The sequence below is a fragment of the Simochromis diagramma genome, unplaced genomic scaffold, assembly GCF_900408965.1.
Source record: "Simochromis diagramma unplaced genomic scaffold, fSimDia1.1 OVJJ01000026.1, whole genome shotgun sequence".
Classification (NCBI taxonomy): Eukaryota; Metazoa; Chordata; class Actinopteri; order Cichliformes; family Cichlidae; genus Simochromis; species Simochromis diagramma.
The window spans coordinates 6,460,031-6,481,771 of NW_024386985.1; the positions used below are offsets into that span (position 1 = coordinate 6,460,031).

A 21,741-nucleotide genomic window follows, 5' to 3' on the forward strand; every position below is an offset into this window, starting at 1 on the left:
GGCATGTTTATACTCAAAGTAAGCCCTTGTTCTATAGACAGAAGCATTCTGGGAGATCTGAAAGTAGTATGGATAAAGGTGATAACCTTTATTGACCTGTGGCGCCCCTACGTCTTAGGGCAGGGCTGTCAAACTGCAGAAAGATCAGAACAAGACCTCCAAAGGCTACGAACTGGCCCACTTGATGGCTTTACAAAAATGTGAAAAATCATAGAAAAGTCATTTATAACAGTTAAATACGCTTTTCCTGCTGTGGTGATAACAGCACAACTACATTAGCTGTAAAAACGCGTATATTTCCACATCTCCACATGCAGCTTGTATCACAGTAAAATACTGAGGTTTTCTTCTAAAGCAGAGTGCAAGGAGCTTGGATTTAAAATGAGTATTTATTTAGCATACATTAAGACAAATAAATACAAACGACAAGTGTAAATTAAAATAAACTTTGTGATTTTATTGTTTATACTTACTCTTACACATCATACAATCCTAACTCTTAAAAGAAAAAATAAAATAAAAAGATATCTGGTGGTGTTTCTGGGGGACTGGAGTGCCAAGGGACGGCAACTACACCTCTGTGAACATCGTAGATTTCATCTCAAGTCCCTAAAGCTCATCTTGAAAGACAGAATAATATGTCTTTATTCCTGCAGTGAAGCTGAAGAAAATTCATCCTAACTCACAAGTTTATTATTCTCAATCAAAACCCTTGCATGATGAAGACACTGATTATGAAAGGTGTGAGAACATCAAACAATAATCAATGCAACAAAAAAGGGGGAAAAAAACCCAAACAAAACACAAGTATATGCACTGATAATATCTCAGTTACTCAGGTCACGTAGCCCTAATTGCTGGTGGCAAGTCAAACAGTCAAAAGATTTGAATGATTCAAATGTCTCAAATCACATAAAGACAACCATCGTCGGCCAACGGACAGTCAGTCTGACGGCAACACGACTTATCGTGTGACTTGTGGTGGTTTACATTCAAACTGCTCACATTTATCAGGAAAAACATGCTGAAACGTTTGGAGCACTGATATGAGCAGTCAATAGAAAACGAGCGTAAACCATGCAACCCCCCATGATTTACATAACTGAACAATCATCACAGGAAAATTCTCCCATGAAGAGACAATTAATCTGTAAAGGAAAACCGAGCTTACCGTATGCAACGATGTTTTATAATCATCAACCAAGTCTGAGAATTCTGTGTCTAAAACACAACGAACTGCAAAGCAGCACCAACCACTCGTCCCCCTGAATATCACAGTTAACACCTTCTCAATTTGAAATTTACACTGTAGGTGTGACGGTGGAAGAAGTTAAATCACCGTCACTGCGGGCTCAACTCATCCACGGCAAAACGTCTCGCCGTCGGCATGCCAAGTCATCACGTCGGCCATTAACGCAAAGACTCGACGAAGGCTCTTTTTCAATCAGAAGAGGCAGAACTAAGCCGACGCACAGAAGTGTCATTCCTCTCTTTCGCCTTTTGCGGTGGAATATTTTTAAATTGCATTCCCTGAAAATTCAAATGCAACTTTTCTCCAGCTTTCATTAATATATAATGAACCGCATCAAGCAACATTTACAGGGAAAGCTTTTAATAATGAAAAGATGAACCCTCTATTTCTTGCTTGGGGCCCTTTAAACTTTCAGTAATAGCGCTATTGCTACAAATCAGTAACAGGATAAAAGCTCTGACTGAGATACTCTGTTATTCAGCAACGTTAATATAGCTCGGGAGGGAGGAGGGGGGGCTGGTTAAGAGTGTAGCTAGTATGGTAAAATAGAAACCACGTGGCCTGCAGGGGATACTAGTGGTTATTAAACAATTTGAACATTACACGTAAAAACCTGAAAAATTAATGAGGAAACAAGATGGGGAAAACATCAGTGCTAGTTGTAGCACATTTTTTTGGATAATTATGAAAAGCACTTTAATACAGAGAGTACTATTTGTTGCCTTAATTCCCCACCTTTATTACCTGGCAAAAATCTACATTGAGGTTATACTATAAGAAGAGGAGCTGTATGGTATTTACATTTGGAAAAAAAAAAAAAAACAGAGTCCTGTTAACGGGAACCTTACGGTTCCGGCCATGCATTGTGCTACTGCTGTGCGGCTTTTTAAACATTCCAGCTTCATTTCAAACTACGCGGTCACAAAACAGCAACGCGTGTTTGACTGCACACATGCACGTGGGACTGATCTTCCTAGAAGAAGCTAGCTAGAAGCAGTCTGAGCACACTGTAAAAGCACAGCACGCAACTCTGCGGCACTGCAACGCTGAGCAGAACGTACGCCATCGTCTATGAGAGCAACTGCGACCCGGGTCAGTTTTCATTCAGCATGTGTCAGTGGTCTGCTGGTGGTAGGAGAAACATGGAGCTTCATACCGGCTCCGAAGAACATAAAAGGTCATTTGAGGCGAGCGCGCCGCCTTACCGAAGAAGAAAATCTCAGCAACTCGACAAGGCAATTTCATCAGCAAGGCTGCGATACAGCTCGGATATAAACTGCAAGTGACCCGAATGCTGAACAAAACTGAGCGGGCGTGGCACCGTAGCTTGTGCTCTGCAGCGGACATACGTCGTTGTGCTTCATACCCAAAGCCTTAATCACTGACATCCTACTGCACTCGCTCCCTCCGAGCGGCTCGGCCGGGCTCCGCTCCGTCACGTCAGAGCTCGGGCGCGCATTTTCTTCTTCACTGGTTACATAATCAGGATGGAATTACTTAAATATAATCGAAGAAAAAGTTAAGAGCAAATCGTTAAAGATTCGCGGACACATGCTGCCAATCCTCCAGCACAGACCAACCAAACGATAAAAAATAAATAGAATGCAATCACACAATTCAAGCTAACTACAATATATTAATATAGATCTTCTGATGTCATACGCTCATTAAAATAAAGAAGAAAAAAAAAAAATTCAATCACACAGTTAAGTCAAGGTTGTTTGTTTCCCTCCCCGGCTTTCCCCTTCCAATGACTGTTCATGCACCCAGTAACCATACAAGCCTACATATCAGAAAGACGCATGTGGAAAACTCAGACTTTGGAGTACTACATGTGGTCGCCCACAGAGTAAAGGAGTTGCCAATTTGACAAGTAGTTGACATCATTTTTCAGTCTGGGATAAAATACTATATTCCAAAGCCCTTAAAGGTCTTGCTGATACATGTGTCACTAGACCCCCTAAATGTGTTTCTGTCATTATCCCGATTGACACATTCCTTAACAGCTTATCCTCGTTCATTTCAGCTACCTACAGGGATTGTATAAAAAAATACACTCACACGATCCCGCTAAGTGGAAAAACAACAACAACAAAAAAAACAAAAAGGGGTAAAAATCAAATTCCTGCCCTTCCCACGGCAAAACAAATGTCCACCAAGCCCTCATGGCTCTCTCCCCAGCTCTCAAGCAAATGTGCACGCACACACACACTTTCATACAAACACACGCGCGCGCTGCAGTCACAAGTGGAGAGAGAGGGAGATGCTAGTAAGGGAAGTGTCTGGACTGTGGCTGCGACCGCACCACCCCCACCCCGCCCGCTTTACACTACCATGAACAAATGAAGCCACGATATCAGGTGTTTTCATCCAAGTCGCCATTGTTCAAATTCACAAAGTCAGAAACTTCTTTTTTGCTCTCAGTCCTCATAACTTCTGAATCTTCTCAGCCACTACGATGGGGTTCTCCTTGCGTAACTGGGCAGCGGCTGCGCTCCGGTAATCATAGGGACAGTCGTGTTTGTCGGAGTAACGATGGATGGCGCAGAACAGGTTGCCACAGCGACAGTCAAAACCTTGAGGAAAAAGAAGCAATTAAACTTGGACGCTTTATTATAGATATCACATGTATCTGGACACCAGAGACCAAAACTCACATCTCGTTTTGGGGCAGAATGGCTATTTTCTTCAATTTGGGATTGTTTCATTTCTCGGGTGCTGACCCCAAATCAGTGTGTTAGAGCAGACAAGAGGACAGAGCAGCAAGGAAACTATGTGCTGCAGTAGATAGGGCCAGCAGTAAAACCCACATATGTTTGGGTTTATATACAGCATATTAGATGCATTACCTGCCATCAGACCAGACTACCAAGACGCCACTGACAAAAACATTCATTTGACCTTAAAAAAAATGCGGCAATTGTTCCTTGACTGCTGCCTTGTTAGGTCGGTAAATCTCACCACATGACTTGGTTCAGATCTTCCAACTTCTGTGAGGTAAAATTCACCGACTTCTTTTTAGCGTACCATTTCCAAAAGTTAATAAGCTTTGGTTACACACACACATTATGAAAACTCAGTTTTCATGCTGTCTATCCGTAAACTAAAGAGTTATTTTTCATTGTTGGGAACAGCCCTGTGTCTCTCTCCAAGCTGCAGGAAAACAGAGTCAGCTCGAGGTGCAGAGGGAGACTAAGGCTATATTAAAAAAAGAAAGAAATGCATCACACAGTCCTACTACATCCCGATTATTTTACAGACTTATTCTTACACTGCCCTGTGTATAGGTTTAAACATTAAATTCAGTTTGACTGGGCCTTGATGATGTTGCCCATTTTTACATGCTAACTCAGGATGTGGTCTCAATTAAGCTGATATATAATCATTGCTATTAAGTCTCAGAGTCTCCTATGAAGCAAAAAAAAAAAAAGGACCGAGCTGCACATTGTGAAATGTATCACTTAAGTGCAGAATGTCGCTCGCTGTACATAAGCAATCATCACAGAATAAATGCACATATGAATCATTTGTGTGCAGCTGTCATTATTGTCCTTTAAAAACAGGTTTAGCGCCAAAAGCTCTGCAGACGAAGAATATTAAAGATGTCTTTGACATTGCACCACATACATCCGTGTGCCAAATCAATGTCTTATTAGGGTGAGGAACCCCTGCCGACTCATAAAACACAGGATAAACAGATAAGAAACTTGAGTGAAATTCTTCCCTCACTTACCAGTAAGTCCTACTTTCTTCCGGCAAGAAAAGCAGCGATTCTTTTTCTTGTTTTTATCAGGAGTCTGGTCGCCATCAGACGAAGCCTGCGCAGCTTCCCCGACTGGCTCTGGTGGGGAAAAACAAAGCAACCGTATGTAAAACAGCTGTATGTTTATTTATGCACATGTACAAAAGACAACACAATTAACTTCAACCAATCAAATATGCTAGCCGGGTCAGAGGCCGTAACTTAAGCTTTATAAAATATTATTTTAAACATGTAAAAACACGATTTCCTTACACAGTTATTTGACTGTAACACAGAACATGCCACAAAGCAGAAGGCAAAATGAAATAAAACGGGAAAACCAATGGAGTCATCACAGAGCATATTGTGTTTATCACTTCAGGCACGTTCCCAGAACACAGTGGCGAGTGCATCCCATTGTTTATTCACGCAGCAGTTCTTAATAGTGTACTCCTCTGCTTTGAGTAGGGCCGACCGTGTGGACGGTGGGTAGGGAATGAACTACTGCTTTCTACGATGTTTACCTGTGCTGTTTGAAGTACCCTCCTCTTCACCCTCCTCGGCTTCTGCTCGATCAGAATCCACAGCTCCTGAATCCTGGGAGATGCTCATAGCTGTCATCTGTTGAGTTACTGGGCTGGTGGAGCTGGGACTAACAGGGCATCAAATCAAGTCAGCAAATTTCAGTTTAGATTAAATAAAAATACTGAAAAAAAACCCACAACAAAAACAAAAAAAAGAATTGAAATGATTAAATTTATCTTGGTATTCTCTTTGCTTTGGTTTTGTCCCCTTTGGGAGGAAACAGATCCAGTGCACACGCTGCAATATAAAACCATTTTTAGCAATTTCAAGAGCCTCGCAGAACTTTTCTTACCTATCGCACTTTCCTCACAATGAATTAAATCCATTTTTAACATTTAAAAAGGTTAGCCCAATGGTAAAGTTAAAGCAAATTATAAAAGAGGCCCTTCAAAACGCCGAATAGCAGAAAAAGAACTTGGCCAGCAAAAAATTATTCAGCATTACGCTGCAGTTTTTCAGAACAGGGCCTCAAGCTAAGTTTTAAACTACACCATCCTCTAGCTAATTTTTTCCAGTATCAATGACAACACAGCCCATCGTACACTTAATTTGGCTTTTGATAATCATCAGAAGCTCATCACAACCTCACCTGTCAATGTCGACGTGCAAATTGAAATAGCTGAAAAGTTCTTACTAGAAGGTTAGGGTCGTCAGGGTAAGGTAAAAATGTTTTCACCCAGAAAATGACTGCACCATGGTGATAGAAGGTTTTGTTTTCATAAATAAATATGCACACAACTGCTTACCCGCTTTGCCTTCTGCAGAGGCAAGCTGCGGTACTAGCATGAACTGACTGGACTAGTCAAAGAGCCAACACGGAGTATATTTTTCCTTGATGAATCACATCTAAAACACTGATTCACAATGACTCAATGAAACAACACGGCTCTCGGCGCTTTTCTGCGCGTAACTCAGCATACCTGGTTGTTTGTTCCTCAGGTGGGGTTCCTGCCACCTCTGTACTGGGCTCTGAGGTTGTGCTCTCCACAGTTGTACCGGCCGATCCTGGTGATCCCGCTGGTGAAGTAGCAGCTGTGTGCACGTATGTGTGTGTCGGGGAGGGGGGAGGACAGTCAGATCAGTCACAAAAATCTGTTGTTGCCTCACACATGGATGACTTTCCACTTGCTTCTAAGCGTCTTGACATTCCCTACATGTATTTGTTTACCATGATCAGATGCACTTTGAGTTAATGTACAACAACAGATGGCAATGTAACTCTCTTGCTTTCTGATGCCACAGTGTAGGCAGCTAATGCTACCTCTGTTCTCCAGCCCCTTTTAGCTAGTTCGGCTCCCTATTTCCAGTGCACTTTTTGAGTGACTCCCATTTAAAAGCTCCTGACTTATTCACCTGGTACACCCTTATCCAGCAGACCCCTGCTTTTTATAGGTCATGTCTCTCCCATCTTCCTACCTTTCTCTCCAGGGGGGCTGGACCGCCCCCCTCCCTGTTGTCTCTGCAGGTGTTCCTTGTAGCAGACCGAGCACATGCCGTTGGTGCGGGGGTTACCATAGAAACCGCATCCCATAGTGCAAAGCATTGGCACCTGCGTCTGATTGGTCTCCTGAGCCATGCTCTGACAGAGGGGGTAAGGGGGATGGGAGAGGATAATCCTGAAAATGGGGTTGCAGAAGTTAGTGAGAATAATTATCAGTCCCTGTTTGATTACAAAGCTTTTAGGTTGGAGCTAAAAGAGCTTGGAGATTGGCATTGCAGCATGAGAGTAGAGTTTGAGCACATCATGACTTCTTTTACCTCTTTTGCACCGACACAGAGCCAGTCCAGCTCTGAAAGGCTTGAGGACTGATCGTTACATAGCTTAAAGAAAAAAAGACAATCACAGCAGACAAATCCTGGGGCTTATTTGGCAAATACTGTTACTTTCTAGCTAAAGCCCCTTCCAACTTTTACAACCAGTAAATTTGCAGCATTGAGCTGGTTCACACTTTTCTGGCACAGAAAGTAGTCATCCCTCCCCCCCCATTTACTGGAATGCATTGAACCAGCTCTAGATTAGGCACTGGACAAGTGGAAAAGAGGTCTTTGTGAATTAAAGGTTATGGTCCACTACTTGCAGCTGTAATGAAGGTCTGTCGCAGTTTTATAAACTTCATAAACCAAAATTAAGACCAACCCCAACTTCTGAAGGCCAAAGTCCACGATTACTGCAAAATCAGGCCTCGACTTTGGCACACTGAAAATACTAATAAATAAACTATGCTTCAAAATTATTAGAAAACACAAAAACGTAGCAGCAATAGAAATACTAGTGAAACGGATCGCCGAATGTACTGCACCTCTTACAACATCAAAGCAAGCACGAGTTTTAAAAGTAGGAAGCTGTGGGATTAGTTTGAACAAACACGGAGAGCTGTGCACGGTGACGGAAACAAAGGGTCCAAAGAGCCGCACACACACACCCTAGAAGGTAAATGACGGTGTGTGAAACATGCGCTAACTCAGCTGTTTCGCGCTTTCTTCCGCCGCACAAGACGTTTTTGGTCATGGAGAAAGTTGTGAAAAAGACAACAAGAATAAAACAAAAACCCTGTCAGTACGAAACCCTAAATACCGACGCGCTGGCTAACGTTAAAACTGCGCTGCGTGCAGTTTAGCCGAACAACTTCCAGCTGGCTGTTCCCAGTCCGAGTTTGTCCGCACAAGAAAACAATTGGCGTCCTGTGCTTGAATAGCTCACAGCAAACATTAGCAAACAGCCTCGCTGGACGTTTGGTCTGTCTGATACTGCATACAGGTGTAAAAGGAAGGACGAAACTCGACCGGTGGCCCTGTGTCATCGTGAAAAATACGAAAGTTAAATGCTACAGCGTCCTTGGTGACGAACTATACGCAGATCGCGGCTTTTCAATCGAATAAACGCTAGTGTTAGCGGGCTATCTGTTAGCAGAGTTGCTAACGCAATCAGCCAACCCAAAACTAGAGCGCCTCCCAACAGCGTCCCGGCTGAGTTTATGACCGGTACCACATACCGGGAATCTGCCGAATCAGTCGGGGATGAAGACATTACCTGAAACGTAGTTAATCGGCGGCTGTCGACGACGGAGGGGTTCAGATTTGAGTGAGCTGTGTCCCCAGCAGAGCGCGCGGCCTCCTACCCAGCGCTAGCTCCCGACATTCGAAACAACGACCATGACGTCACCGCCAGTGTCAGCCCTCAGAGCGACGGGCCAGCACAGCAAACTACACCTACACCACCTCCACCACCACCACAGCTGATCATCACACACAAGGTCAGAACAGCATCGTTCGGCCCCAGTCCCTCTGTGGACACGATCCCTGACTTTGGCCTTTTTATTTAGGAGTTTTAATCTTACAGTTAATTTGTTTTATGTTATTGATCTAATGCTGCTTCTTAAGTTCCACATCCACAAAAAGACTTCCATTTTTGTGATTAAACAGGGAAATCAATCATTTCTTCTTCACAAAACAAATAATCTCTCTAGACTTATTTTTAATCCTCATTTTTCTGTTTGACACCATCTCCTGTTTCTAACCTGTGTGTGAGGCTGTTTCCAAACATAAATAAAGAGTCACTCGCTCATACATGATTCTGCAGTGTTAGAAATTTATTTACATATCAGTTTGACAATTAACTCTTTCCAGAAAGAGAATACTGAAGGTAAAATTCGAAAACAAATTAAATGCATCTGATTCAAGATGTCCTCATGTCTTTTCTATATTATTTTTCCTATACGCCACTAGATTTTACTTTGTTTTAGGAAGGTTTTGAATTCCTTCCAAACAAAAATGTTTGGAGACACAGATTAATCTTTCAGAGATTAACAAAACACACACACAAAAAAAAAAAAACCCCAACAAATCTACCATAAATAATAAAGTGCAAAACAATAATTTCCTAAGGCCACATTTTAGATTTTAACTTCTGCATGATAAATGTAGTGTCAAAAACTGATAGAATTATGATGATGACAGTTTTTCATGAATATTATGGCACCTATTTTGAGCTGGTTCATCAACATCTAGAAATAGTCCCCTAACACCACTTTGAATCATCTCAGAGGAGCACAGGAAGTCTTCGCGTCTACTCATTTGGTCCGGCCTTCTCTGCCACGTCGCCCTCTGCATGCTCAGTGATCTGAGGAGCGAACGGTCCCACCAGCCAGTTGAGCGGCGTGTTGTGCAGTAGATAGTCCATGACACCATCCACAGACTTCTGAACCTGGGATGGACACACACAACAGTACAGTTTTAATAAAAATGTACAGTTAATAAGAGGATAAATGATCTGAAATAATACTGAGCACCATCACAGATTGAAAACAAATTAGTTGCACTGACTAGCCACTTTATTAGCAGATTGTTAATGCAAATAGCTAATCAGCCAATTACATGGAAGCCACTCTCTGCATTTCGATGTGGTCAAGACGACCTGCTGAGGTTCAGATTGAGCATCAGAATGGGAAAGAAAGATGATTAGAAACTGCTGATCTGTTGGGCTTTTCCCTACACGACCATATCCAGGATTAAGAATGGATAATATTATTAATTTATTTGTTGGACCAATGTGTAAGACAGCAGTTCTCCAGATAAAAATGCCTGGTGACGTCACAGGAAAATAACCAGACCTTGCTGCCAGACTGTGTTGAGCTCACATGAAAGCAACAGTAACTCAAATACCAGTAATTAGGCCTTGTACAAAAAGGGTTCAACACAGCAGTAGCAAGATGTACCTAATAAAGTGGTTGGTAAGTGTATAACATACACTTGAATGTCGTAGCATCAGCAGTGCATGGGACTTTCCAGTGACATTACACAAGAACTAACGTGGAGAGTGGTGGCGCTGTGGGTGAAACTAAAAACTCGAGCTATGAGCTACATTTAATTAAGCAGCTGCACAGCTGGAGCAGTAAAGACAGCAAAGCATGATGCGTACTTGGTTCAGCTGATGACGGCTCCGATCGAGGAGGACCGGTGTGATGGTGCTCGTGTTCCTCAGAGAGGAATACAGCTCCTCGGCAGACTGTCGAGCCGCGGTCAGCTGGTCCTGGACTGTGCTCGGCAGACCTTTAGCACTTGAAACCACGCTGGCACACGCCGACCGCAGCTGGTCGCTCAGACCACGCACCATAGAGAGGGTCTGCCTTTCAAGCTGCTGTGAACGCAAGTGGAAACAAAAACCAAATGAATAAAATGTAAAGCTAAGATAACGGGACAGTCCAAATGTAAACAGCACAACAATGACACAGAAGGAAATGACGGTGGCAAGTAAATAAAAAGCTCTCAGAGTGTGAACCTATGCCAAGCAAGCTCACTCTCTGGGCAGCATTTATTTAAGGGGATATATTAATATTGTTTCTTTGTTCTTTTTAAATGTACTTCAACAAGTTTTTAGAGCAGTAAAGACAAACATTATCTAGGAGCAGATCGTGGATTGATCTGCAAGTAACTGGACATTATTCATAGAGATTATATCATATAATACATTTCTAATTAACTAGGCAGCTCATTCCCTTCCTTTTGACAATAATGTCTTTAACACACACATTCTGTGATCAACTTGACAGACAGGCAGATGTGAAATGTAAATGTTGCCAGGACAAACAAAAGGCAAAAGAATTAAGCTGTTTGAAACAAAAGACATGAAAATTTGACCTTATGACCTTGAGGAGGTCATAAGGTGGCTCTACACATTATACATTATCACTTCAACCTTCAAAAATCAGTCTATTTACCTTGAAGGAGAGGTCAGAGGTCAAATGTGGACATCACATTTTGGGTTGTCTAGACCACAATACTAAATTTTGCTCTACAAGGGCCTGATTTCCACTTACGTGGGCATTACACTGCCACTGTGCTATCAAAATTTTAAACAAATGTTCTCATATGTGGATCTCATTTTCTAAGAAACAAAAATCAGGTTAAAAAAATATCAATAAATCAGGTAATTCTTTGTTTTTACCTTCATCAGGTTCCAATCAGCCCAAATAGCAAAGAAATTAAAAATGCATGACATGAAAGAGTTCGGGTCTTAGGAGGTCAAAGTAAAAATGCTGCTATGAAATATATCTGTAAAACACAGCTGAATAATCCGTTTCAAAGACTTTCGGTCCTGACCTCAGACTCATTTTTGGTCCCGTCTGGCTCTGACTCAGACTCCGTCTGCCCATCATGTCCTCCGTACTTCTGCTTCCACTCGGTCCAGCGCTGCAGGAGTTTCTCAGAGGCTCCTCCTATCTGGTTACCTGCTGAACCGAGACTGGCGCGGGCGCCTTCTAGCAGGTCCAGAGTGTTGGTAATCTGAGCCACCGTACCATAGGCCGCGTCCCGGTAGTGACGTGCCCGATCCAAAGAGTGCTGAAGAGCTCGTTCCTGTACCTTAGTGGAGAGTTTCCCCAACCGGACAAAGTAGCTGGGGTTGTCTGAAGAGGTAGCTACCTCGCTGCTGGCAGGTTCGGCCACAGCAGCTGAAAGAGGCGAGTGCTAAATCAGATGTGTGACCCTGACATTACTAACAGAAATAGACCGTTAAAATATGTAGCATCTTCATTGCACAGGGTGTTGGGTATGTCATGACTGATGGAAACACTTTCCCCCCCCCATCTGTTTGAAGCTTTGCTGCCAAGAGCCACTACAGAGCCTCTGATCAGTTCTGTGCAAGCAAAAGGACATAACGCTGCATCACTGTGCTTTCATTAAAAGCCACTTTGATGGTTAAAGGAACAACTTCAACTGTGCTGCTGCCACAGTTGCAATTGTGCCACATAGCCATAATCAGAGACGGGGCTCTTTCACAGCTTCCACAGTGGAGTATGGCAGGTTGTCATGATAACATGACATCACGGTAGCAGGTGTCAAAGCTGCGAGTGCTGGAAATTGCAGGTACTTTTTGGGCCAACTTAACAGAAGGGAAGTTCACTGGAATGCCCTGCCTCTCTATGAATAGCACCGACCATCCACGTGTTCAGTCACGGTGGTTGAATTCAACAGTCATGATGACCACCCCCCCATTTCACCAGATTACCTCATCCTGCTTTTATGACTTTTATTTTTTGGGATAATCTCAATTATTCATTTTTTAAACCTTTATCTGTCAAGACACATTCATATAATTCAACAACAGGCAAACGGGTTCATTACCACCCAGTGTTTTCGATGAAGTGATTAGCACAGCTACTGACCCAGCTCCCTCTCAGTGAGCGGTAGGTTCTGGTCGACCCAGTCCTCGGATCGGCTGAGGGCCAGGCCCATCCCACTGCTAACCATCTGGCCCACCCTGGTGCCCATGACTGTGTTGATTCCTCCGCTGACTGCTGCCCGGGTCAGCTCGACGCCACCCATTACAGCCCCCACCACGGCTTCTTTGGCCTCTGCCACAGACTGGTACACCATTCCCACTGTGTCTGACACCACCTGAGGAAGTCGAGATAAGATAATTACCTTCTTTTGAAAACCAACGTGGTGCCGGAGTTCGATTTGGTGCCGACTATAATAAATAAAATTCTGCCACGACTTTCTTCCTCTGAAATTACCCCAGTGTTTATCATTAATGCTAGCTGATAAACTGTGCTCATGCTGCTGTAAAATGCTGCCACTACTCAGTTTGCATTAGTGCCAGCACTGACAACACGTTAGCGGAAAAGAGGTAAATCTGCAATGATCAGTGAAGCATTTTGCGTTTTCTGTATTGTCAAAATCATCCAGAATGCACCAATACGAAGAAAACAAGCACATGGAGGCCAGAGAGCTGTTTTCTTTATCAAGTCTATCATTTTGGATTTTTATGACAGCATTTAAGCACAATAGGGTTAGGTTTTTTTGATGCTACATTAAAACATTCTGACCTTGTCTGCTGGTTGGTGAAGAATAGGCAACTTTTCTTCCATCTTATCCAATCCTTTCAAAGCGTACTCGTTTGCAGAGGCAACTGCAACAAGTGCACAACAGAAGGACAACATGAGAATCAGTGAGAGTAATACCACTCAGTAAAAAAAAAACAGGCATCGTGTCAGGTTTACAGTACAGCTAGAACTGGATGAGTGTCAGAGATTCAAATTACACCATGATAAAATTTGGAAAGTTTATTCTCATGACAATAAAAGAAACAGTCTTATGATTCTATTGAATTCTATCCCTGAGGCAGCAATGGATTTGACTTCAGCTTCTCACCTTTAATGCGCAACCAGCATGAAATATCTGTTTGAGGTACATCTTTGTGCGATTATCATACGTTACATCGGATTTGCAGAGATGGGAACCTACGTTGTGGCTCGATCATGTTCAAGAGAGGTTTGGTCCCTGCGGTGGCAGCTGCACCCAGAGTCCGGACCCCGCTCTCGGCTGCATCCATCACTCCCTTCAGCAGGGGAACGCTGTCTTTGGTGGTACTGTAGGCATTTGAAACCACCTCGCACGCCGAACTGACCAAGGGCAAGTTGCTCACTCGTGAAACAACAGTCTAGGACAAAAATAGAACCGTCGCAGTTATTGAAAGCACAATCCTGTCTCACAGCACAGTATAGTTCAGCTCTTTTCAGGTCTGTATTAGTAATCAATAAGGAATAATTATTAATTTCCAAGTGTAGATGATCAAAACGGGGAACTATCAAGTGTCAAATGAGTTCACAGTAGACTCGTGTTATGTATTAGGGATCATTTCAGGTCACAGTGCCCCTCACCTGCTGCTCTCCATTAGCTGGTTCTGCTGCCGGAGCTGCACTCTCATTAGTCTTCCCGCTGTCTGCCATTGTGTCTGCTGGATTCAATCTGTGTCGTGGAATACAGAGTGTCAGAAACAGAGACTCGCCTCACATTGCCCACTGTGCATGATGAAATAACAACTTTCTCTATGATACTCTGTGTTTAAATAGCTGGTATACTTTATCTCGCAGCAATCTTTGTCCTGTCAGTTTAATGCATGCGGAAAGGCAGCTCAGCCACGCCAAATTCATTTGTCAACACTATGATGCAACACAGACGAAACTACATTAAAAACTGATACTGATATATTTGGAAGTGAGTATTTTCTTGTCAACATCCAGCATCATTAAAACAAAGCCGTGTATGAAGCAAGAATTAATGAGACAGGTGTTTGTTAAGTCGAGGCGTAAGCATTATGCATACGTAATCACTGAACTTATGATTTTTAAGCTCTTCTTCCATGATTATCTGTGTTTGAAGGAAAGATTTGAGCCAAAATCTGATTCAAGACTGCAAGAATAAAAGCCTGACATTTTAACAGCTCTTCACAGCAGTTAGGGTAACATGACTAACATCACTGGCAGCAGCAGCAGCTTCAAAGGAAAACTCCCAAGAATGATTTATGCTTTGAAGTGTATTAGAAATAAAGAAAGTACAAATGGCTGGACGACACATCGCAAGTCCCTGTTGTTACTAAAAAGAGTGAAACAAAAATCATCTGGGGCTTATTCCTTTAATTCAATTCTTGGACTTCTAAGTGCGAGCACAGCTCCCTGACAGAACACGGATCCTCACATTTTTCTTGCACTCTCATTCAAAACGAAGGAAATGTGACGACAACATAAAAAGAAAACAGGGATGATAAATCACGCGAGAGAACTCTGTGGTTATGAAAGTTCTGATAATTTCAAATTATGGATGAGAGTCCGAGGAAAATCAGAACTAATGGCAGGAACCGTGGTCCCGCAGGGCACCGAGTGTTCACGAGCTCTCGTGGCGGCTTGCAGGCAGAATGGACGACATCTGATATTATTAATCTAACGGGAAACGGCGAGCAGTGCTGCGCTGGTGTCAAATATTTCTTTAAATGAGAACTAGGCCAAAATAATTACTCAAGTGAAAAACTACCATATTACATGAATACAATGAAAAAGTGTCTTAAATGAAGATCAAATGTAATACTTAACTGGGCCATGCAACGCTGTAAAATTAATCAGCAATTTATTCTGTTTCACTGCAGGTCGTTTCAACCCTAGCCAGCCTGCCGTGTCTCTTCTAGGAGTGGGAATTAGGATTTATAAAAACCTGTATCAGAAGCACCATAAAAAAATAATAATAATACAAAAAAATTATGTGTTAACTCGTGCAAATATACATGGAACAGTATATGAAAAATTTGGTGTACACAGCTTTATCCTTCAGCTCAGTCTGAACTCTGAGCAGCTCTCTGTGAGGCTCTTCAGGAATAGTTCTCCAGGCTTCTTGAAGGACATTCAAAGCTCTTCTTTGGGTGTTTCTGCCTTTTGTTCTCTTCACACTGCTTCAATAATGCTGAGGCCCAGGCTCTGGGGAGGCCGATCCATGACTGACTGTTCCACTGTGTGTTTTTCTACCCAGATGTGCTGAATAAACTTCAGCCTTTCTTCCCCGTTTCCCTTCATCAAGAAAGGCTTCCTGACAGCCGCCCTTCCACCAAGACATTTTTTGATGAGGTGTCAGTGAACAATAGATCGGCTGAAGGTCCAAATCATCCGTCTGGTCTTTGCTGAATTTTTTGTCCTGTTTATTAATGACATGACTTTCAGATATGGTTAGTCTGCTGTAGATAGTTTTTCTTTTTAAAGACCTCACACTTCTTAGGTAAACATACCATACCAAGATGCCAAGTTTTCACCTAACAGCTCTTTGGGAATCTCGATTCATTTATCCTTCCTTTCACTAGCTGGGCCCACATCCTCATTTTAGGTTTGACAGCGTTTTAGTAGGTAAAAGTGAATGCTTTGACATGAATTGAGCTGCGGTTTGGGGAAGGCCTCAAAGGGGACTGGCGGTGGCTCCCGGGCCTGGCAGATCCCCATGCACTAAATAGAAATGAAGAAGTTAAATAATTGAGAACAAGGAGGGAGGGAGGGTGGGGCACGTAAACGAGAATGAACAGCTTGCAGAACTGGGGGAACCTATATAGATGACAACCGGACTGAGCGCGTTTGGAGGCGCGGTCCTGCTCCTGAAATTCCGATACATTATCTCCAATTATCCAAAGAAAAAGAGGACCAAATGATGTCTTTTTGGGACAAGCTGTTGGTAACAAAGTGCCTGAAGAGACCATTTAAAGTTTGTCCTGTTTTCAAGTCTTCTGTTATGTGTGGACAAATGTGTCATAGGTCACGTTACGTGGCTAAACAAACAAAAAAGATTCAACAGTGAGATACAAGAACTGAATAGGAAAGGAAATAAAGTGAAAAAGAAAACCTTTGTTTCCAAAAGCCAGACTTTCTTGAAATATTATTATTCGTTTTTTAAGAAATTGGGGGTGGCTCAAGACTTTTGCACAGTACTGCATTTTTAAATTAGAGTCTCATATAGAAATAATATTCTTTACAAGTTAAAGAAAATGCATTGAGTTTTATTTAATGAGGTAATACAATCTCATTAGCTTCACTGTACTCCGACCAAATTTTCTTAGGTGGGTAGTCACTCCCCCCAAAGGACACCTCCTGAGCTAGGAAAACCTCAGAGTAGGCAGACTCATCACATCACATTGAACAACGAGGGGATATTCAATTTGGTAATTAGCGCACATGCATGCACACACACCTGTCTTTGTGCATATGCACGCACACGCACATACCCGTCTTTGTATCTTAAGTGTATAGTTAAGACAACAAAGAGATACAAGCAAGAAAAGGGAGGAGGAAAGAGGCCCGTTAGCCAGTTGGAAAGAAACATCTGCAGCAAAATCAGTCCCTTCTCCCTTTGGTGCCTGCAACATGTGGATGGCATCTGCTTGCGTTCTGCCAGATGGCATACAGACATAAATGGACTCCACCTGTATTAACTGGGATGCTGTTAACAAACGTCTGACATGCATGACCTGATGTACACAACAGAAGCAGATGAATGGGAGAAGCGGGAGTCCTGAGATCTTCCTGCTGGAGAAACAGCCAGCAGCATCCTGAGGTGTGCAGCCAACCAGCGGCAACCTGAAGTCAGTGCTCAGGTCGGCTTCATCGACCTGACAGGAGGAGGCGATCAGCAAGAGACGAGCCTCAAATCCAACAGCCTCAGCCATGACTGGCATTTTTATAGAGCTACTATTCAATCATTTCACACATTTTGGATGTCAGTGTGAATAAAATCATTTAACTTTTGTTTTTCGTGAGCTCTGGCAATCCAGAAGAGATCTTTCTGGCCTGTGCGTGACTCAGAATTACACGTTATTGCAACAGCTTGGTTGAGAAACGCCGGTTTTTGTTTTTTTTTCCTGAGTGGCAGTTGATGAGATCTTCACCAGTTTTATTACAAAGCAAAGTCTGACACTGTGCACCCTGATATCAAGTGCGAGATGAACCTGCGATAACAGTACAAGTTATGAAGAAGGCTTTTATGCAACACAACCGGCTGCTTTAGACTTCTCAAAATGATCATCTCACGGACAACTGAATCCAGTAAAGTGGCCATTAAAATCCTATCAAGCCTCTTCCTACTGCTTTGTGTGTGACATCCTTGCAGTGTTGGGCCACATCAGGGGGATGGGGAAACTACTGTGTATTAGCCAGAGCTAAAACTCAAAGTCTCGAGATCAAAGGTGACTTCGCTTTATCGGAAACTACTGACACACTTATGTTATCTTATGTAGGTTAAAGGGAAATCTTGAAAGGGTTAGTGTTTTCTATGCTTTAGTTTCACCTAAAAAAAGACACCGATGTGTAATGTTATTTTGCATGGGCTGGAAAGCAGTCAGAGCCCTGCAATGGTCCCTGGATTTATTTGATGGGGTCACCCGACGATTTAAAAGTAGTGAAACATAATGTGGTCTACTGAGCTCTGGCTTTTATCTTGTGAAACCATCCACCGAAAATATCCACTGAAAAATGAATCCGAGTGGGAAAAGGCACTACCTGTCTGAACTACTCAGAGCACATGCCCACACACTGAGAAAGCTCACAACAACAGATTGCCTGATTTTGAAAGGCTCAGAAGCTAAGAAAGATTCAGGTAACCGAGTGCACAATATTAGTTTAAGCAAAGGCTCTGAGCAGCATGACGATGATTCCCAGCAGAGCTAATCAGGTCCGTCTTTCATTGCTTCCCCTTTCTGCTCGGTGAACTTTCACCCATGTGAGGAACTATGACTCGTTACTTAACACAGCACCAAACAAACGGCTTCTCCGAATCAGTCTCCCGATCTGTGCCTTAGCTTTTCGTCTTCACTGGGGTTCTCTTTAAAAGAAAAGCTGTTTCCGCAGCTTTAACTGGAAGTAAGACCGAAGGCTAAAGCTCAGCTGGGCAACCAGCACGAGTTAGTTGGTTAAACAGCTTAAAAACATGGCTCTACGACTGCTGTCAAGACGGAACACACCTGTGGGATGAGCCACTCACCTGCCTGGGAGCCTGCCGCTTCTCGGTCTTGTGATGACCTGCTGTGTTACTTCCGGTCAGTGACCCGGTCCACCCCGCCTCAGAGCCTTTATAGTGCACTGCTGCGCTACTCTTCAACACAGGGGAGGAAGGCGGAGCCTAAGACTGGCTTACAAACTTTCAGCCAATTAAATCACAGCACGGAAGTGCCCGTCACTGCAGGCCCCGCGGGCTCACGGTGTTGCGCCAGAACTTTCCAACATTTCTGTGACTTTTCTGTGTCACAGATGTGCTTACACGGATAAACGAGCAGTGGTCAGCGGGGTTTATAAACTGTTTAAGTATAAAATTAAAAAAATAAAAATAAAAGACTACTTTTATAATAATAATAATAATAATAATAATAATAATAATAATGGATTGGATTTATATAGCACTGGCACCCAAAGCGCTTTACAATTCCATTATTCATTCACTGTCACATTCACACACTGGTGGAGGCAAGCTACAGTTGTAGCCACAGCTGCCCTGGGGCAGACTGACAGAAGCAAGGCTGCTAAGACAGACACTATCTCTGCTTAAAATAAAATAAAATTGAATCTTATATTTTAGTTACAATATCTGCTGCTGCCCTCTTGACCAGATCTTTCATGAAAAAAAAAACAGACCTGGATAAATAAAGGCCATATAAAAGTTATGCTTAACTTCTACTTTATGATAAAAACGTTTAAAATGACTCATGAGAGCTATATCTGGTATAAGTTTGAAATTTATCTATAACAGTTTAAATACAGGTGATCGTTTTTGGAAATATCAATCATTTTTTGGCACCACACTGGTCCCTTTATTTCTCAGTTGATGCTTGCATGGACTTTTTATCCCAGTTTTGCTAAATATACTAAACTCTCTCTGATCATGTGTTGTATGACTGCTTATAAATTGGTGACCGAAGGGAACAGTTACTGGTTTTATTCGCTCAGCCACTGAAGTAAACTCATTCATAATGTGATGCATTCATAGACTACACATAAAGGCTTTCATTTGTAATCTGAGCAGAACTTACACTATAAATCTTTCTGAAATATATTTGGACTGTCTTGGATCAGTATGTTTAAGAGCTAAGATCTGCCTGAAGATTTTCACTGATTTTTAAGTCAGGGGAGAGTGAGGGAGCTCCATGAGAGCTTCCCCTTCAGTGTGTTTCCTAAGGCTCAGGGTGGATCTGGAAAAAGGGTGACAAAAATTCATTTTCCCAAGGGGCCACGTGAGAAACTGGGACTGTTGTTGAGGGCAGCATCAATCATTCTATCCACCGTCTTCTGCTTATACAATTCTGGGTTGTTGGGCGAGAGGCGGGGTACACCGCGGACAGGTCGTCAGCCGGTCACAGGGCTAAAACGGGGAGACGGACGACCGTTCACACTCACACCTGCTCTGGTGGATAACCTCACCTTTCCTTTGACAGTCTGCATGTAGGAATTGCTGATATTTACTAAACTGATTCTCTCAGAAATGTTTCCTGTGCCAGCAGCTGCCCCATAAATCTGAAAGCAGGCTTTTTCTTTTGCTCAAACACACATTTGGTCACATGACTCGTTTCCACAGGGTTTACTGAAGCACTGTTTGCAAAGGTGAGACTCTGACCTTTGTGAAAAAGTCTCCAGTGAGGTTTGCAGTGCAATGATGCATTGATGCAGCTCCTTTGGATTCACATGCTTTTCTTAATAACGGAGCAAACTCTCGTGTCTCATGACGGTCGCCGCATGTGGCTGATCTTCTGTCTGCACCTTCACCTCACTCGTTTAGCATCCATAACCTTCATGTGGACCAATAATGCATCACTTACTATACAACAATGCTGCAAATGTGTCTTTGTGTCTTTGTGTTTCTAAGAGAATATCAAGCAGAACATACTTTTTCATTCTATTTTGTAATTAGGAAGTCTATCCATTTTTCATATATGTTAATGGGGCATTTCTTTATCCACGCAGCTTCATCTTCATTCTAACTGCGTGCAAACTCAGCTGACTGATGGAGGCTGCGAGATGAGGCATTGTACTATGAGAACGCACCAGAAGAATAGGTTAGAGAGAGTTAAATGTCAGACTGTAACTGATCTCATGTATAAAACCCACCTGACTGACTGATGATCCATATATTTATATAAAAGGTTAATAGATTTGTGCATGTAATGTCGTATCATCATTAAAGCAATATTAACTTAAAGCAGAGAGTACCAGCTACACACCATATTTAGCCTTTTCTTGCAGCCTTTCTTCATTTATCCCCTTTCTGTGGGATATGTGTTTATATCACGTGTTAATGGGTCAGTATAAGCGATAAGAGACCTGATGTGTGCTGTAGGTGTCAGAGGGGCTCTCCCCGTCACAGCTGAAAGTCAGGCAGCCTGTTTCATGCAGTTAATGCAGTAAACCCTGAGAGGGCAGTGTTTACCCACGGAGTCAGCTGTTTCTGTGGCCTCACCCACACAGAGATAGACGCTTCACATTTACATCCCTAAGATCTTTCTCTTCTGCAGATGCACCACAAATCCAGAGCAGAGGGCCTATTTTGCATTAAATATTAAACAATAAAATATTTAAATATCTGCTGGGAAATGGGAATGCGGACGGCAAAGGAAGACAGACAATACTTCCTTCCATTTAAAGAACTTATTGCACAGACTGTGAGGTGATTTCTGCATAACCTTTGTACTTAGAGTGGGATTCAGACAATGCAGTGTGTTTTATCGCAGTAAGGCCAGTACAGTGACTTCCTTTGCTGGATGCTGTGTATCATCATAACAAGAACTCTATTAACTTACCCTTTTCATTTAGAGAGGATTTTCATTATTCAGGCCATTACAGTTTTCATTATGGCTCTCTGTATTTCCCCAAAT

The 21,741-nt window shown here is 42.6% G+C and overlaps 2 protein-coding genes across 6 annotated transcripts; both read right to left on the bottom strand.

The window, feature by feature from the left end:
- Positions 1-432: 432 nt before the first annotated feature.
- zgc:77486 (uncharacterized protein LOC405808 homolog) lies at positions 433-8,814 on the bottom strand. Of its 3 annotated transcripts, none has more exons than XM_040040568.1 (6): positions 8,611-8,814; positions 6,996-7,195; positions 6,500-6,611; positions 5,519-5,646; positions 4,986-5,093; positions 433-3,828 (listed from the first exon to the last, which is right to left on the bottom strand). In XM_040040568.1, exons 2-6 carry the CDS (start codon positions 7,153-7,155, stop codon positions 3,680-3,682), a joined length of 657 nt encoding a protein of 218 aa, XP_039896502.1. In that variant the 5' UTR covers positions 7,156-7,195; positions 8,611-8,814; the 3' UTR covers positions 433-3,679. The 3 variants fall into 3 exon arrangements, with proteins under 3 accessions (XP_039896502.1, XP_039896504.1, XP_039896503.1); XM_040040570.1 differs by lacking the exon at positions 8,611-8,814 and adding an exon at positions 7,338-7,843; XM_040040569.1 differs by lacking the exon at positions 8,611-8,814 and having other exon boundaries at positions 6,996-7,843.
- Positions 8,815-9,146: 332 nt separating this feature from the next.
- On the bottom strand, positions 9,147-18,997 carry plin3 (perilipin 3). 3 transcript variants are annotated; one of them, XM_040040566.1, is made up of 8 exons: positions 18,864-18,997; positions 14,240-14,327; positions 13,824-14,019; positions 13,406-13,488; positions 12,743-12,974; positions 11,679-12,028; positions 10,498-10,716; positions 9,147-9,783 (listed from the first exon to the last, which is right to left on the bottom strand). In XM_040040566.1, the coding sequence occupies exons 2-8, from the start codon at positions 14,306-14,308 to the stop codon at positions 9,646-9,648; spliced, it is 1,287 nt and encodes a 428-aa protein (XP_039896500.1). In that variant the 5' UTR covers positions 14,309-14,327; positions 18,864-18,997; the 3' UTR covers positions 9,147-9,645. The 3 variants fall into 3 exon arrangements, with proteins under 3 accessions (XP_039896500.1, XP_039896499.1, XP_039896498.1); XM_040040565.1 differs by lacking the exon at positions 18,864-18,997 and adding an exon at positions 15,449-16,219 and having other exon boundaries at positions 10,498-10,713; XM_040040564.1 differs by lacking the exon at positions 18,864-18,997 and adding an exon at positions 15,449-16,212.
- Between the last annotated feature and the right edge of the window lie 2,744 nt (positions 18,998-21,741).